Raw genomic sequence first — 14,764 nt, forward strand, 5'->3', positions numbered from 1 at the left:
ACAGCCAGGGTAGGCACCAACACAGCAGCCTATCTTACCACTTCTGTCTAATTCTGTTACTCCACCGTTGCCCTGAAACCCCCCATCTGGTGTGCTACACACAGTAGCTGTGTCTTATCTTAATTGGCCCTATAAGCTTCTTGGGCCAGGGGCTGTTTCTGCTTCTGTATTGAAGAAGGGTCCAGCTTAAGTAACCCTGGCCTCGAGCGGGGCCCCAGGAGGGTTCCCCTGTACAAGTAATCAGTATAAATAATGAACACAATAATTCAGCCAAGTCAGACCCTACCCCCAGCTTTGCTGTTCACTACACTTGGTCAAGCTGGGCCTGCTGACAGAGTGCTGGTCACTTGAAGACGAGTGGCTGTGGTGCCCTGGTGGGCTCAAAAGGGAACAATTCATTCAGTTCCATTCAGGAGCTTTATAAACCCTTGTGCTCTGCACCTGAGGAGCATCCCCAGCACGCCAGATGGGCAGGCAATTGAGATCAGCCCCCGCCAGTGCAGGCAGTCCTGGAAAGTCAGACTCTGCCTGGAACACTGGACATGAACTCCGCCTTAGAGACAGTGGGAGGAAGTGAAAGGACAGAGCAAAGAATAATCCAATCACTGTCGCCCGACTGGCCCCTTTCTCCCAGCTTAGGTCCTGAGGAGAGGCCGAGGCCTGTGCCCCTAGGGGCACCCTAAGCCGCACCTCGCCCAGAGGGACACTGGGTTGGTGTTTTACTTTTGCTGCGCCCTGAAGTGAGCCCAGTGACTGTGGTGGGCTGGCAGGTGTCTGGGCGGTAGCTGACATGGAGCTCAGCGTTCTCGCCTCACTGGACAGTGGAGCTGACAAACCCTGGAAACCTCACGTTCATCTTGGCAGGAAGGTGAGGGCACAGTGCCCCTCTTCCAATATTCACTCTGCAGCCCATCCAATGAACGGTCCCTTGCAGAGCAGCAATGTAGTTCCCGCTTGTCCTCGCAGAGAGCCCATCATCAGGGCAGGGAAATCAGCACGGCTGTGTTCTCTCGATCATCCTACTTCTCAACTCCTGTGTGACTGTGGCCAAGCTGCTCTGCATGGGCCTTACTTTACCTCTCTGTATAACGGGTAGAATGCTGGATACTAGTGAGAATAACTGATTTGCAATCCCTTAAAGAGCCCCAAGTGTGGCAGAAAGTGTCTGTGTCTCCTGTCAATCATCTGTCTCAGGAGCTGTCTGTCGAAAAACTACACGGTCATTGTGGGACAGGCTACAAAACCCTGTGGCAATCTAGCCATAGTCCCTAACCTTCTTCCTGACCAAATTCAGTCTTAAAGTAGATACAGAAATACACAGAGCAGCCAGTTCCTCCCTGACTCAGACCAGAGCCCCATAGTTCTTACTGCCCCTTGGGAAGGTCCTGTAATTGCTGTTTGCTCCTGAAGCCAAATTAAAAAAAAAGAAGGCCGACAGGCTTCTGGCGCGTCTGTTTACATCCACATGTTCAAGTCTCCCCCAGAGACTGAGGGAACACCGTTGGGATTACACACAGCTATATTATCAACTGAGCACAGCTGTGCTGGCTGTTGGCCTGGGAAGTGCCTGCAGATGCTGGGCTGAGAGAGGTGTGGGAGCCAGTGGCCTGATGGAGATTCCCAGGGAAGACACTTCCATCTCAGGATTCCCAGCTACCCGTTCCTTGCTGAGCAGCTCACCTGCTCTACAGACCCAGTGCGACACGGGTGTGGTGGGACAGAGAGTAAGTCTAGGGTGGGACAGAGAGTAAGTCTAGCCATTAATGTCTGGCACAATGCAGGATTTCTTGTATCCAAACCACCCAGGAGAGACAGCCTTCTTCTACAGCCCGGCAGCTCAGGCACTCCCACAACCTCCCAGAGTGTCTGTCCCATTGAGCTCCTGCTCTTGCAGAGGGGAAGTTTTTAGTGTGATTTCATGGAAATCTGCTATTCTGTAGTTTGAACCCAGGGATTCTTGCCCCACCCTGTGTGGTAAGACAGAGCATCTTCTCCCCATCTTTTCACGGAAAGCTTTCAGTAATCTGAACCCTGCTGTCACGTTCCCCTTCAAATACTCATTTTCCAGGCTCAGAATACCCAGTTCTTAAAGCCTTTGCTTGTCTGGCTTGTGTTCCATCCCTCGGACCATCGCTGACACACACACCCCATGTGAGATGTTGGTAAATCAAACAATCCCCGGTGTGTCAGCATGAGATAGAGGGGAGAATTCTTCCCCTATCAAACTACCGCCCACCTCCGGCGGATATGGACCGTATATGGACCGCTCACACTAATGGGAGAGCACTGCCATGGCTGTAAGTCGTGTGCACACTGAAGTGCTAGGGCAGTCTGGGTCTGCCAACATGGGCAGTGGGAGTTTCCACCACTTCCCTTTGCAGTTTGTCCCAATTGTTAACTACCTTCAGCACCAAACAGGAGGGACCATGAGGACAGCCATCGGTCCATCCAGCCCAGCATTCTGTCTTCTAACAAAGGCCATAGACAGGTGCCCCAGATGTATTGAACAGAACAGGTAACCATCAAGTGCTCCATCCCTGGTTGGCCATTTCCAGTTCTAGCAAACAGAGCTAAAAGATAGAATCCTGCCCACCCGGGACATTCTTGGACTTACCCTCCATAAACTTATTGAACATGGTTTTGCCTCCTGTTATGGGGAAAGAGTTTGACAGCTTGGCAGTGCACTGTAAACATAAATACTCCTTTTAGTTTGTTTTAAACTGGTTGCCTAATAACTGCTTTTGGTGACCTTCAAGTTCTTGTTTTATCAGGTGTGAATAACACTTTTTTATGTTCTTCTCAAACATAATGATTGTAGACACCGCTACAATTATTATTGATTCCAGAGACAGTATAAAATGGAATTGACATCCATAGGGTTAAAGTGCTTGATAATTTGTTTATTTGAATAATGATAGGTTGTTTTTAGTGTGTGAAGAGCAACAAATCTATTTCACCCATGCAAACAGCCTCCAGTAGTGAGCGTAGTAACCCATATTAATGTTGTTTCTCCATCCAGGCATTTGTGTTGTGATCACCACCCTACGTCTTGGGCATTCACCGAAGGCGGGGGAATGTGTGTTAAAAGCAGGAGATGCCACTTCCTGAAGAAATTGGACATTTCTCCTACTCCATGTCAGATTTCAACTCATCTGACTTCACCAACCCATCCACCTTCATCCTGCTGGGCATTCCTGGCCTGGAGGCAGCTCATGTCTGGATATCCATCCCCTTCTGTGCCATGTATGTCATAGCGATGCTGGGGAACTTTGCCATCATGTTCATCGTGAAGACGGAGCCGAGCCTTCATGAGCCCATGTACTATTTCCTCTGCATGCTGGCCATCACCGACCTGGTCCTGTGCACATGCACAGTGCCCAAAATGCTGAGCATCTTCTGGTTCAATTTCAGGGAGATCGGGTTCAGTGCCTGCCTCACCCAGATGTTCTTCCTTCACTCCTTCTTTACAATGGAGTCTGGAATTTTCATGGCTATGGCTTTTGATCGCTACGTGGCCATCTGCGATCCCCTGAGGCATTCCACCACCCTGAGAATCCCTGTGTTGGCCAAGATTGCCTTGGTTGTGGTACTGCGGGGCAGCCTGGTCACACTGCCCTGTCCCTTGCTAGCAAGTAAGTGGCCATACTGTAGAACCAACATCATCCCCCAAACGTGCTGTGAGCACATGGCCGTGGTAAATCTGGCTTGTGCTGACACCCGCATCAATAGTTACTATGGCCTCATTGTTGCAAACTTGGTGATCAGTTTAGATGTGATTTTTATTGCTGTATCCTATGTTCAGATACTACGGGCCATCTTTAGCCTCCCCACAAAGGACGCCCGCCTCAAGACTTTCGGGACCTGTGGTTCCCATCTCTTTGCCATTTTAGTCTTTTACATCCCAGCTATCTTCTCCGTCATCACATACCGGGCCGGCCACAAAGTGCCCCTGCATTTCCATGTTCTCTTTGCCAACGTTTGCCTCCTTGCTCCCCCCATGTTAAACCCCATCATTTTTGGTGTTAGAACCAAACAGATCCGGAATAGGCTATTCCAGGTCTTCAGTCAGAGAGGCATCACAGTTTTCTCCTTGTTCTCTAGCTTTCAGAAAGAAGCCAGTGGAGAGCTCGCTTCTGACATGGCACCAGGCCGTCTTCCCTGAGTCACTCTCTGTGAAATCAGAGAACAATTAACCACTTTCCTGGTGTAACTGTGTAGTCTCAGTGTGATAAAATGTGGAATCTATCTGTGTAAGACTTGGTGAGATGACACCTTTCCCATCGCCCATACTTGAGCACACGATAATCCACCTCCTCCCCCACCTCTTTCAAGAATGTACCAGTTGTTTACTTCTCTCCTCCCTATCTCCCTCACTTATTGGGTTACCGCTGTGGTTCTTCTTCCTCCAGTTGCTAAAGAGCTATTTCAATATTGATATAGATGTCAACTTTCAACAAACTTAAGGGACTTGTATAGTCTTACTTTGTTACTAGTTTTGTGGAGATAGTGGCACAGCCAGGACTCCTGGGTTCTGTCTCAGCTCTGAGAGGGGAGTGCGGTGTAATGTGTTATGGCAGAGGTAGTGCAAATATATCTGGGGTCTATGTAAGAATATCAGAATGACCATAGTTGGTAAGATCAATGTCCTGTCTAACCCAGTGTACTGTGTTCCCACATGGCCAATAGAGTGGTCACCTCTTCAGAGGGAATGAACAGAATAACAGGCAATCACCAAGTGATTCATCTCATGTCACCCACTTCCAGGGTCTAGAAAACAGATGTTATGAGTGTGCAAGTTGTGGGGTTGGAGCCCTGCCCATCCTGGCTGTAGTAAGATGAGTTTCTGAAATAAAAAGCCACATTTCATATCCCTGGAGTAAGGACTGAGGCCTGGGCCACCGTAGTGAAGACTCTGTTAATATAAAGCTGAAGTGAAGCTGTGAACATAGGCAGGCCCCAGCTCACAGAAGGTGGGAAGAGCGGGGCTGACATTACAACCTCACTCACACCTGAAAAAACAGAAAAGCAGTAAAGTAGCACTTTAAAGACTAACAAAATAATTTATTAGGTGATGAGCTTTCATGGGACAGACCCACTTCTTCACACTGCTCCACAAAAGCTCACCTAATAAATTATTTTGTTAGTCTTTAAAGGGCTACTTTACTGCTTTTCTGTTTTGATAGTATATAGACTAGCCCGGCTGCCTCTCTGTTACTCATACCTAAGAGATCCTAAGTTCAGGCCAGAAGCTCCTTGCAGATGGATCGTAACAGAACACCTCGTTTAGAAACACCTCTCTACTAGCATCTCCCCCCCAGCTATCAGTAACACACCAACCCTGTTTAGGACATTGTCTGAATTGCAGCATGATAGATAGGAAAGACACCCCCATGAACAAGCCACTGAGTGGACGTAAGTAGGTTGGGGCATGGCAACCTTATTCATCAGGAGCAGTAAGTAACTTGTTTGTGCCCATGTATAGAAGTGTCACCCAAGGGAATTGTCTTTGTCCAGTGTTGGAGGCAGTGACAGATCCCATGTCACTGACTCAAGTCTTTTGTAACGACTATGCACGTGTTATGCTAAATGTAGACATCTGATGCAGGAAGCTAGAACTGTGCTTCATTTACAATAAACCTGGTCTGGCACCTTCAATTCTATCTGATCTGGTCGTCTTTGTAGGAGTCTCTCAGAGTCTGCTGTGTTGGCTACTCGTTCAAGCCAACACGGCACACAGAAAAGCCAAAATCTTAGCCAAATGGTTAACATTAGTGACAGACCAGGAGACCTAACAACACTACTCTGGTATCTTCAAACTACCATCCCAATTCCAAGGTGAAAGTGCCCAGACTTTTACATTTCTCCTCGTGCAGAAGGTGTTCCATATTTCTAATAAGTTCTATTGCCCCTCTATATATCTTTTCCCAAACCTCATATATATTTTTAATATGCAGCAACTACATCTGTATGAAGTATTCACGTCCTGGTGAACCACGGGTTTACAAAGGCAATAGAATATTTCCTTATTTATCATTCACCCCTTTCCTTATTTATCATTCACCCCTTTCGTAATAACTCACAACATTGTGTTGGCTTTTCTGTTTGCCACGGTACATCGCACAAACATTTTCAGAGAATGGTCCACAATGACGTCAATATCTCTTTTCTGATGGAGAATAACAAGTGACTTGCCTAGGAATCACCCTTGGGTAGCTGTGTCCTACACCCCTCAGACCCCAGTGTCTGCAGCATCTCAGCATCACTGAGAATGGGTACAGCAGTGTGCACGTTTATAACATAGCTCTGTGCATCTCCACTGGGGTGTGCTCAGCCTCGAGGAGAAGAGCAGCATGAAGATGCAAACAGGACAGGGACAAAATACTCTCCAGGCAATATCCGCACTTTCCATGCCTGCTCTTCGGTGCCCTTTCTCCAGCCCTACAAGTTATCCGTAACTGCAGGACCTTCCAAAAGGGAGACGAGACCTTTCAGGCTCTGGGCTGAGTCAGACAAGAATTGGCAGCTCTGTGAATTTGTCTACATTTAAAAAAACTGTAGCAGAATAGTCATAAACTCAGGATAATGTCTAGGTCTCCACAGAGTCTCAGCCCATGAAATGCCCCACAGGGATAGATAGGTAGTAGACAGCTGGGTCTGGAAATTTGTGATTCAGGATAGATATGAACCCTTGCTGCAGGCACACAACTTATCACCACAGTGTCAGAGGTCAGTCATTCTCAGCAGGAACTATGATCATACCTGGAAGCAATTTTCATTGATGGATCAATAAAATACCCAGCAAACCCAGCACTATATATATATAGTGACTTTCCTTTGCTGGGTATTTTATTAATATATATATATATATATATATATATATATATATATATATATATATATATACACCCATTATAGAGATCTGTGAAGTGACTCATAGGGAGCCAGAGAAAACCCAGGAGTTCTGACTCCCTTGCTGTGATTACTGTGCCTCCATCACAACTGGAGCATATGATGAGTGTGAAATTCACCTCCCCCGCCCCAGCACAGTTAATTGACAAATACAGGAAGAAGATGGATTCCAGGGTCAGGTGAGATTATCGCATGTCCCTGCCGTGATAGGAGGGGGTTTCTGGGCACAAGTGGAAAAATCAGTCCAGGGTACTTTTGCTTAAAATGGGGGCCACTTACAGCCCCAGGCTGGTTCCTTCTCACTGAGGCAAATCCAGCCAGGCTCCACAGCACTTCTCTTCCAGAGTCTCACACTGTTGCGACTCCACTGCAACTGCACTTTAACCAAAACTCTCTCAAAACCCAAAACTCAAATTTAGAACAGCTGTTGCATGGGGTCCTGATTCCAAGCTCAACTGGACCAGGTTCTGTAGATTCAAACAGAACTACACCACTGTGATAGGATGGGGTTTCCAGGCACAGATAGAGAAATCCATCCAGGTACCTTTGCTTAAAATCCAGGTCACTTACAGCCCCAGGCTGGGATTTCCTTCTCACTAAGGCAGATCCAACCAGCCACCACAGCACCTCTGCCAGCCCCGCTGGCCAGCCAGAAGCCACACAAGCAAACCCACAGACTTGCCACCTGCTATACCAGACCAGACCAGAAACTCCCCAAACTCACATGAGCAGTTATTAAACCTGTTTCACCCAACACCTCACAGATTCTTGCAGACCCTAAAGAGTCCAGCCCCAGACCCCGGTCAATATATACTTGGATCTTACCCAAAACAACATGCTCACCAATTCTTTAGATCCAAATAGCTAATGACTTATTAATAAAAAAGGAAGAACAGGGTTAGGGAGAAGGATTGTTCAAGCAATACTTCACATACATCAGTCACAACTACTGATGCAGGCCAGTGGTCTTATTTGCTGATTCTTGAAAGTCTCTGAAAGTTCATTTCAGGTTACAAAGATTCAGTTACTGGAGCACTGTAGATCTAGCCCACTGAGCATGCACCCTTTGAGACCAAAAGACAAAACATCTCAGGTGCACCTTCCAAGTCCACATCATGGCTCTCTCCTCTCTTGAGTTCAGGGACAAAGCCCTTTCTTCTTCCCATAGTACCTTGCAGGTCCTCCTCCAGCTGACTCAGGTAGGCTGTTGGGGCAAACCGCCATTGGATGAATCCAGGAGACAGTCTCAGACTTCTGAACTGGACCTGTTCCCTTGTTTCAGTTCAGGTCAGTTGACCATTGGGCTGCAGCCCATTGACACTTCCCAAATGTCCGGGATGTAGATTAGATGTCTGAGTGCTTGTTTATAGTCCATTCATCCGGGCTGGGGCCGAGTTCACACTTGCATACTTCCACAATTCATAGCAGGCACCATTTCCCGTAACCTGACTGGAAGGCTCAAATGAAAGTCCATTAGGTAGATATCAGCTTCTTTAGAGGCCTACTTGTTTTCCTAATAGGCCATTATATAAGATGGTTTATCAGCGAGGTACTGGCTTGGACTGGATTTAAATTACCTAATGAGCATTACCAAGAAGCAAACACATTTAAAATACTTGTGCAGAGCCAATATTCATAACTTTAGCTGCAAAGAAACACAGACATACAAAATCAGTAATCATATTCAGCAAGCCAGCAGGGTGCCCTTGTGTTTCTTTGTGGCAAATACGCCTCCCTCATTAGTTAAATGCACGGGTGTTAGGCCCTTGTTTGGTTTTGAATGTACAGCTCCCAAGTGCTACAATCCATTAGCAGGTCATCCACCTATGTTCTCACAAAGCTCTGGGTATGTTTTAATACTTTATGGATGACTCTAGCGATGTCACAAGTCAGGACATGTCCAGTCAGGTGACATGAGCTCAGCAGAGGAACAGAGGCTCAGACATGGATTCCACATCTTATGGAAATTCACTGAGGAGTGTAGAATGTGCCAACAGGCCAGCAGATCAGATGACCCTCCATTGCCTAGGTGAAGAAGAAAGAGTTTTTCCCTCCACATGGCAATTCTATAAAGATGTCCCTGGCAGTGACCATCTTGTTCTTCAGCCCCATGAACTTATCCTGTGTGGACTAGGTGTCCGTCCCTCAGAGGATGTGTTTTCAGACACTCTCAAGAATAGCAGCATATACCATCATAGAATCATAGAACACTAGGGTTCCTAATTGTCAGGGTGGTCAAGCACTGGAATAAATTGCCTAGGGAGGTTGTGGAATCTCCCTCGCTGGAGATATTTAAGAACAGATTAGATAGATGTCTATCAGGGATGGTGTAGATAGTGGTCGGTCCTGCCGTCGGGGCAGGGGACTGGACTCGATGGCCTCTCGAGGCCCCTTCTGGTCCTAGTGTTCTATGATTCTATGATTCTATGACTGGAAGGGACCTTGAGAGGTCATAGAGTCCAGCCACCTGCCCTCGTGGCAAGACCAAGTACTGTCTAGACCATCCCTGACAGACATTTATCTAGCCTGTTCTTAAATATCTCCAGAGATGGAGATTCCACAGCCTCCCTAGGCAATTTATTCCAGTGCTTGACCACCCTGACAATTAGGAACTTTTTCCAAATGTCCAACCGAAACCTCCCTTGCTGCAGTCTAAGCCCATTGCTTCTTGTTCTATCCTCAGAGGCCAAGAAGAACAAGTTTTCTCCCTCCTCCTTATGACACCCTTTTAGATACCTGAAAACCACTATTACGTCCCCCCTTAATCTTCTTTTTTCCAAACAAAACAAGCCCAATTCTTTCAGCATTTCTTCATAGGTCATGTTCTCTAGAGCTTTGATCATTCTTGTTGTTCTTTTCTGGACCTTTTCCAATTTCTCCACATCTTTCTTGATCAGCTGTATCCTGCATCAATACCTTTAATTCATGCACATAATTTACCACTTTAACAATTTTTCTCTCTCACCCTACTCTTTCTTTTTTTTGTAATAAAATTTTAGATTTCAGTTTCTGAAGGACTGGCATCCGCATGCTGTTTTGGGTACAATCTAAGTATTTATTGACCTGGGAATGTAGCTAAACTCTTTGGGGCCTGGAAGAATCTGTATGAATTTGGTGAAATAGGTTTTCATAACCTCTCACCTGAGTAGGAGGGTTACCAGTTTGGGCATTAGGAGCAGCTGGACAATCTGGCTACGTCTACACGTGAAGCCTACATCGAAGTAGCCTATTTCGATGTGGCGACATCGGAATAGTGTCTACACGTCCTCCAGGGCCGGCAATGTCGATGTTCAACTTCGACGTTGCGCAGCCTAACATCGAAATAGGCACAGCGAGGGAACGTCTACACGCCCAAGTAGCACACGTCAAAATAGGGATGCCAGGAACAGCTGCACACAGGGTCACCGGGTGGACTAGCACTTCCGGGGCAACAGCTAGCCGCTCGCTTAAAGGGCCCCTCCCAGACACACTCAGCCTGCACAGCACGCGGTCTGAGGAGCCATAGGCACACAGACCCCGGGCGCCGCAGTCATGGACCCCCAGCAGCAGCAGCAGCAGCAGCAGCAGCAGCAGGTAGAGGTCCACCCAGCCCTCCCGGCAGGAGCAGGGCTTGCCCTGACCCATGCCATGTGGGAGGCAGCTGAGCACCTCCTTGCCCCAGGGCAGGAGATGCCCCCAGGGCAGCAGGGCTCAACCCCTACCCCTGCAGCACCCCGCTCCACCCCCCGCCTCACACGCCGGCGGCTGTGGAGCTACCCCACCAGCACCGACTGGTGGGAGCGGCTGGTGCTTGGGGAGTGGGACGACGACCACTGGCTCAGGAACTTCAGGATGAGCCGGCAGACATTCCTGGAGCTGTGCCAGTGGCTCACCCCCGCACTCAGGCACCAGGACACTGCCATGCGGCGTGCCCTCACAGTGCAGAAATGGGTCAGAATCGCTGTCTGGAAGCTGGCCACTCCGGACAGCTACCGATCCGTGGGGCAGAAGTTTGGTGTCAGCAAGGCCACTGTTGGGGCTGTCTTCATGGAGGTAAGCGAACCCACGGGGGGAGGGCAGGGCAGGGGAGGGGAGGCCAGGGCAGGGCAGGGCAGGGGGGCCAGGGCAGGGCAGGGCAGGGGAGGGGAGGCCAGGGCAGGGGGGCCAGAACAGGGCAGCCAGAGCAGGGCAGGGCAGGGGGGCCAGAGCAGGGCAGGGCAGGGCAGGACAGGGCCACGCACACCCTGCTCACCCCTCATTGGTGCTCTCCCATGTGCTTTCCCTGCAGGTTGTGCGTGCCATCAATGCCATGCTCCTGCACAGGCTCGTGAGGCTGGGGGACCCAGATGCCACCATCGCAGCCTTTGCCACCCTGGGCTTCCCCAACTGCTTCGGGGCTCTGGATGGGACACACATCCCCATCCGCGCCCCGCATCACAGTGGAGGACAATACCTCAATCGAAAGGGCTACCATTCTGTCGTCCTGCAGGCCTTGGTGGACAGCCGGGGATGGTTCCAGGACATTTACGTGGGCTGGCCTGGCAGCACCCACGATGCCCGGGTTTTCCGGAACTCGGGCCTGTGCCGCCGGCTGGAGGCGGGGACCTACATCCCCCAGCGGGAGATCCCTCTGGGGGACACCACCGTGCCCTTCTGCGTCATCGCAGATGCGGCCTACCCCCTCCGGCCGTGGCTCATGCACCCCTACACGGGCCATCTCTCCACTAGCCAGGAGCGCTTCAACGAGCGCCTGAACCACGCACGCCAGGTGGTGGAGCGCTCATTTGGCCGCCTGAAGGGACGCTGGAGATGTGTCCTGACCCGCCTGGATGCAGGCCCCAACAACATTCCCCAGATTGTGGGTGCCTGCTGCGCCCTGCACAATTTGGTGGAGAGCAAGGGGGAGACCTTTTTGCAGGGCTGGGCTGCAGAGGCCAGCAGGGCACACGTCCAGCCACCTGCTGCCCCCAGTCGGCAGGTGGACCCCGAGGGGACCCGGGTCCGGGAGGCCCTGCGGGCCCACTTCGACAAACAGGCCGCGGGGTGAACTCTGCCCAGGCCCCCTACTGCCCGCCCCTTCCTCCCCCACACTCCTGCCCCAACGCCCACACCATGGAGCGCCCCACCGCCCCCCGCCCACTTGTCCTGGACAAATGACAGCACGCACTTGTGGCTGAACGTAAACTTTTTTTTTTTCTTTCCGAAACTTTTTTTTTTCTTTCCGAAATTTTTTTTTTTGATGTAAATAAATATATGTGAACCACAAACAGAAAACGAGGTACAAACGTTCAAGAAAAGCAATATGTACAAAAATAAAACAATCCAAAGAAACAACTGTCTGCCATAAATAATAAAAAGAAAACCAGGGAGGATAAAGGGGAGAACTATTTACATGGGGGGGACGGGGAAACAGGGGGAAGAAAAAAATAGGGTCCAACTATATACAAGGGGGGGGGGGCCACGTCCCGGGCCCCTCGCCCCTATAGCCCGGCACTGGGCGTGGCCGGCCAGGAGCCCCACCGCGCTTGCAGCCTGGTCCGTGGCTGGGTGGGAGCTGGCTGGACCGGAAGGTATGGGGGCCGACGAGTGTCAGGTGGCTCCAGGGGTCCCTCGGCGCTCCGGCCCTCGCCGGTGGGTGGCGGGGGTGACGGCGGACGGGCCGGCGACGGGCGGAGCAGCTGGTGGTGGGGCTGCAGGAGCAGGCAGGGCGGGCGATGTTTCGGCCGGCGCGGCATGGGGGGCCAGGTAGTCCACCAGGCGGTTAAATGTGTCCATGTAGGCCCCCCATGCCTCCTGGCGCCAGGCCAGCGCCTGCTCCTGCAGCTGGAGGTGCTGCTCCGCGACCTCCAGCTGCCGACGGTGGATGGCCAGCAGCTGGGGGTCCGTCGCCGTCGGCGGTTGTAGGCACGGGGTCCGCCATCTAGCCCGCCGTGGGGCCGGTCGGTCCTCGGCCGAGGGGCTGCCCTGGAGCGATGGTCCCGGAGGGCTCTCCGGGACGGCTGACACCTCACCGGCGCTCTCTTCCGGTCCTTCTGATGGTGCAGGTGCAGGACACAGGAGAGGAGGGGGGAAAGAAGAATGGAGACAGGCGTTAGTGTGGGCCCTGAGCCGTGGCCTTTGTCCCCCCAGCCCTGTGCTGCAGGTTCCCCATCCCCGTCCCCGGGAGATGCTGCTGTGATGGATGGGGTTCAGGGGTCCCCCTGCCCTGCACCCTGTCCCCTGGTGGGAGCGACTCTCACTTCACCCCGCAGGGTCTGAGAGCAGGAGAGGTTTCTTAGGCCACAGATGGCCAGTTTCTCCCAGGAGTGACAGCACCAGCTGTCGGAAGAGACAGTCCTTCCAACCCGTCGTGGGGAGAAGACCCCAAGGGGGGTCCCTCTGGGATGCAGCTTTCCCCCTCCTCAGGCTGGCTGCCTACCAGCTCTCCCTTCCCCTAGCCTCTACCTGTGGCCCCCGCCCTCGGCCCCCAATTCCAAGCCAGCTCGGCTCCTCCCTCCTGTTTGTTCAGGGCAGAGGTGTCACCTGCCAGCTGTAGCCCCAGGATCCTCCTTTGCCCCTGGGAGCTATTCGGCTCTTGTTGCTCATATGTAGCCTGAGTCGCCCTTTGGCACTCCCCCCACTCCATCACATGCTGCTGCTGTGGGGTGTCCCACCCCCTCCTCCCGGGGGCCCCTCGAGGTTCCGCTCCCCCCTGCCCTGGGGATGGGGCATGGCACTGTCATGCGGGGTGGGGGGGGGCAGGGGCTGATGCAGTGCTGTGAGGGCCATGGCCCTGGTGTCCTTGGGGCCATGGTCATGTGAGCATGTGGGGGGCCCTGGACACATATCTCTTACCCCCGCCCCTCAAGCGCAGGGGTGTCCACCAGAGAGGGGTACCTACCTGTTGGTCTGCTCCCACGGTCCGGAGATCCCTGGGGGGCGGAGGCCCTGCTGCTGCTCCAGGATGGCAGGAGGAGGATCTGCAGACTGGATTCTGTGGAGGAGGAGCCCCCCTCCTCCTCCTCCTCCTCCTCCTCCTCCTCCTGCCGCGATGTCCCAGGAGTGGCCTCCGGGGGGGGCCCCTGGGGTGCGGGGCTTGCCTCCGGGGCGGACTTCGTCTGTAGGGCCTGCTGGGCCTCGTCAGCCAAGGTGTCAAGGGTGGCCGGAGGGGAGGAGGTGTGCTGGGAGCCCAGGATGTCCCTGAGCTCCCTGTAAAAGGGGCAAGTGACGGGGGCGGCCCCAGATCGGCTGGCCGCATCCCGGGCCCGGGTCAGGACGTGGTCAGGAGTGCGGGCAGGGTGACCCCGGGCAGCCAGGCCCTCGGCCAGCCGAGCGAATGCATCCGCTTTCCGCCTCTTGATCCCCATTACCTGGAGCACCTCCTCCTCGCTCCAGACCCCCAGCAGGTCCCACAGCTCGGCCTCCATCCAGGAGGGGCCCCGCTGCCGCTTGCCAGCCTGGCTGCCCCTCTGGCTGGGCTGGCTGCCCTGGCTCCCCTTGTGGGGGGTCCCCTGGGGGTGCTGGGGGGGCTGCCGGGCAGCCATCACAGGTCTGTGGGGCTGAGGGTGGTGCAGGCTAGCCGCATTTGCAGGCTGCAGCCTGCACGTTCCCTCAGCTTCCTGCAGAGGCAGGGAGGGGGAGGGGACCTTTAAGGGGCCGCTCCACACGGCCACCAGTGAGCTGAGGGGCTGGAGAGAGCATCTCTCAACCCCCCAGCTGATGGCCGCCATGGAGGACCCGGCAATTTCGAAGTTGCGGGACGCGGATCGTCTACACGGTCCCTACTTCGACGTTGAACGTCGAAGTAGTGCGTTATTCCGATCCCCTCATGAGGTTAGTGATTTCGACGTCTCGCCGCCTAACGTCAAAGTTAACTTCAAAATAGCGCCCGACGCGT

General features: G+C 52.5%; 1 protein-coding gene across 1 annotated transcript; it reads left to right on the forward strand.

Moving 5' to 3' along the window:
* Window positions 1-3,133: 3,133 nt before the first annotated feature.
* Window positions 3,134-4,162, forward strand: LOC142007113 (olfactory receptor 52E8-like). Its single transcript, XM_074983651.1, has one exon. It carries the CDS (start codon window positions 3,134-3,136, stop codon window positions 4,160-4,162), a length of 1,029 nt encoding a protein of 342 aa, XP_074839752.1.
* The last annotated feature ends 10,602 nt before the right edge of the window (window positions 4,163-14,764 follow it).

This window comes from Carettochelys insculpta, chromosome 1 (assembly GCF_033958435.1).
Source record: "Carettochelys insculpta isolate YL-2023 chromosome 1, ASM3395843v1, whole genome shotgun sequence".
Taxonomy (NCBI): Eukaryota; Metazoa; Chordata; order Testudines; family Carettochelyidae; genus Carettochelys; species Carettochelys insculpta.

Bases quoted from the DNA above. Each gene is read 5' to 3' on its own strand.
- LOC142007113 (XM_074983651.1), top strand. From the start codon at position 3,134: ATGTCAGATTTCAACTCATCTGACTTCACCAACCCATCCACCTTCATC.